Source organism: Musca vetustissima, unplaced genomic scaffold (assembly GCF_032173495.1).
Source record: "Musca vetustissima isolate MV318-11 ecotype Yass unplaced genomic scaffold, APGP_CSIRO_Mvet_v1 utg93086, whole genome shotgun sequence".
Taxonomy (NCBI): domain Eukaryota; kingdom Metazoa; phylum Arthropoda; class Insecta; order Diptera; family Muscidae; genus Musca; species Musca vetustissima.
This window is the reverse complement of record NW_026882436.1, coordinates 15,395-17,080: the sequence shown is the minus strand read 5'-3', so window position 1 is coordinate 17,080 and position 1,686 is coordinate 15,395. Positions and strand designations below refer to the sequence as shown.

The 1,686-nt window shown below is 42.7% G+C and overlaps 1 protein-coding gene across 1 annotated transcript; it reads right to left on the bottom strand.

The window, feature by feature from the left end:
• LOC133328839 (putative uncharacterized protein DDB_G0277255) lies at positions 1–896 on the bottom strand. The gene is made up of 2 exons (XM_061537346.1): positions 191–896; positions 1–101 (listed from the first exon to the last, which is right to left on the bottom strand). Exons 1-2 carry the CDS (start codon positions 894–896, stop codon positions 1–3), a joined length of 807 nt encoding a protein of 268 aa, XP_061393330.1.
• Positions 897–1,686: the final 790 nt, after the last annotated feature.

Genomic DNA, 1,686 nt, shown 5'->3' with positions numbered 1-1,686 from the left:
TTAGTTGTTGTTGTGGTGCTGGTGGCGTTGGTTGTTGTTGCCATTAATGATGGACCAGAAGACATTTCCCGTTTGCAGTCCATAGCAGGACAGGAAGTGTTCTCAAGTGGAAGCATTTGATTTTTTATTATTAATTGTGGTTTTTGTTGTTGTTGCGGTTGCATTTGTGGTTCCCTAATTGTTGTCCCACCCTCCTCAGCATCGGGCTCCAGCTCGGACGATTTGCCGGCAGTCGTTCCATTAGCATTACCCGCTTGAGCAATTGTTGTGATATTGTCATCCGGCAGAGGTTGCTCCTCCTGCTGCTGCTTCACTACGTTACCGTTACGCCTTAAAATCGGTGTAGCAATCACAGACGATGTCGTTGATGTGGAATTCGATGTGGTCTTCGATGATGACGACGACGATGAATAGGAGCCGGGCGACGGTGGCGGTGATGGCGGTTGCCGTTGCGGTATTAATGAGGTATTCAAATTTGGAAACTTGTCTCCTCCCAACGCGGAGGTGAAGGAACCGGGCAAAGTGTTGGCCATCTCTTTCTTGGAAGGTGATGTAGCCATTAGGGACTTGCATTCGCGGTCAGCCGTATTGCCCAAATAATCATTTGCATCTATAAGATGTGTTAGGCCATTTTTGGGTCCTTTTGGTGGTGCACTGTCGTTGACAGTGCCAGCATTGCTGTTAACCGCTGTAACGCGATGCCGTAGAACAGCCATGGGTACCTCATGAGCTTGATGAAGATGGTGGTGGTGATCGGTGGTGATGTTGTTTGTTGTAGTGGTGGTGGTGCTGTTATTGGTAGTGTCGGTGTCGTTGGCGGAGGAACTGGTACCAGCGCCACACTTGTTGCTGCCATTGCCTTGGGCATTCGCCTGGACCAGCATGTGCTGTGTCATCGTCTCTCCGCCATTTCCCGTTTCCGTTTCGATGGTGGTGGTGATGGTGGTAGTGGTGCTATTGCTGATGCTGCTGCTGCCATTGCAATCGACAGCAGTTTGCATTTTCTATTTTGTCCTTTGATGGGGGTTTTATTGGTGTATCGTTAATAGTTTCTAAACAAGGCAACCGATTTTTTTCGTTTTGGTTTTGTTTGTTTGTCTGCTTTGTGTTGATGTTCGTCCTTGTTTTTCTCGTCGTTACAATTGAAATTGCTTTGATGTTGTTTGGTGTTTTTTAATGGGTGTGTAGGGAGAATTTTTGTCCTTGTGGATGGGAAATGGAATGCTGAAGATGTTAGTTATCGTAGGGTGGGTTAATGAATTTTACCGGATTGTTTTTTTTTCTTTTTTACTTTTTAATCGGATATTCTGCAATGGAAGAAGAAAAATGTAGAAAATTAAAGGAAATTGAGAATAAATTCAATACTTGGTTTTGTAAATTTATTGAAGATATTGGTAAAAAATTAGTTTGCTATACAATTAAATGGAAGGTAAGGTCGGTAGGAATAATTAGTTTGTATAGAAAAAATTGAGTAGAATTTTCAAGGGCATTTCTATTTTCCAACCTATGCTGAGCACCAGTATATCATGGTTTGGTGCATTTGTTTGGGAGTCGATTTATGCAATTCCGTAAGTTATCAAATTTCTTCTCCAATTACAATGAATATTCACACAATTCCTTCTACTGGCCCAAGTACGAACCCTACTGAAATTTTATGATAAACGGATTTATATATATTGCTCCCAT

Bases quoted from the DNA above. Each gene is read 5' to 3' on its own strand.
- LOC133328839 (XM_061537346.1), bottom strand. From the start codon at position 896: ATGACACAGCACATGCTGGTCCAGGCGAATGCCCAAGGCAATGGCAGC. The intron at 102-190 runs GTGGGACAACAA...CTTCCACTTGAG, and splicing joins GGAGCCCGATGCTGAGGAGG to AACACTTCCTGTCCTGCTAT.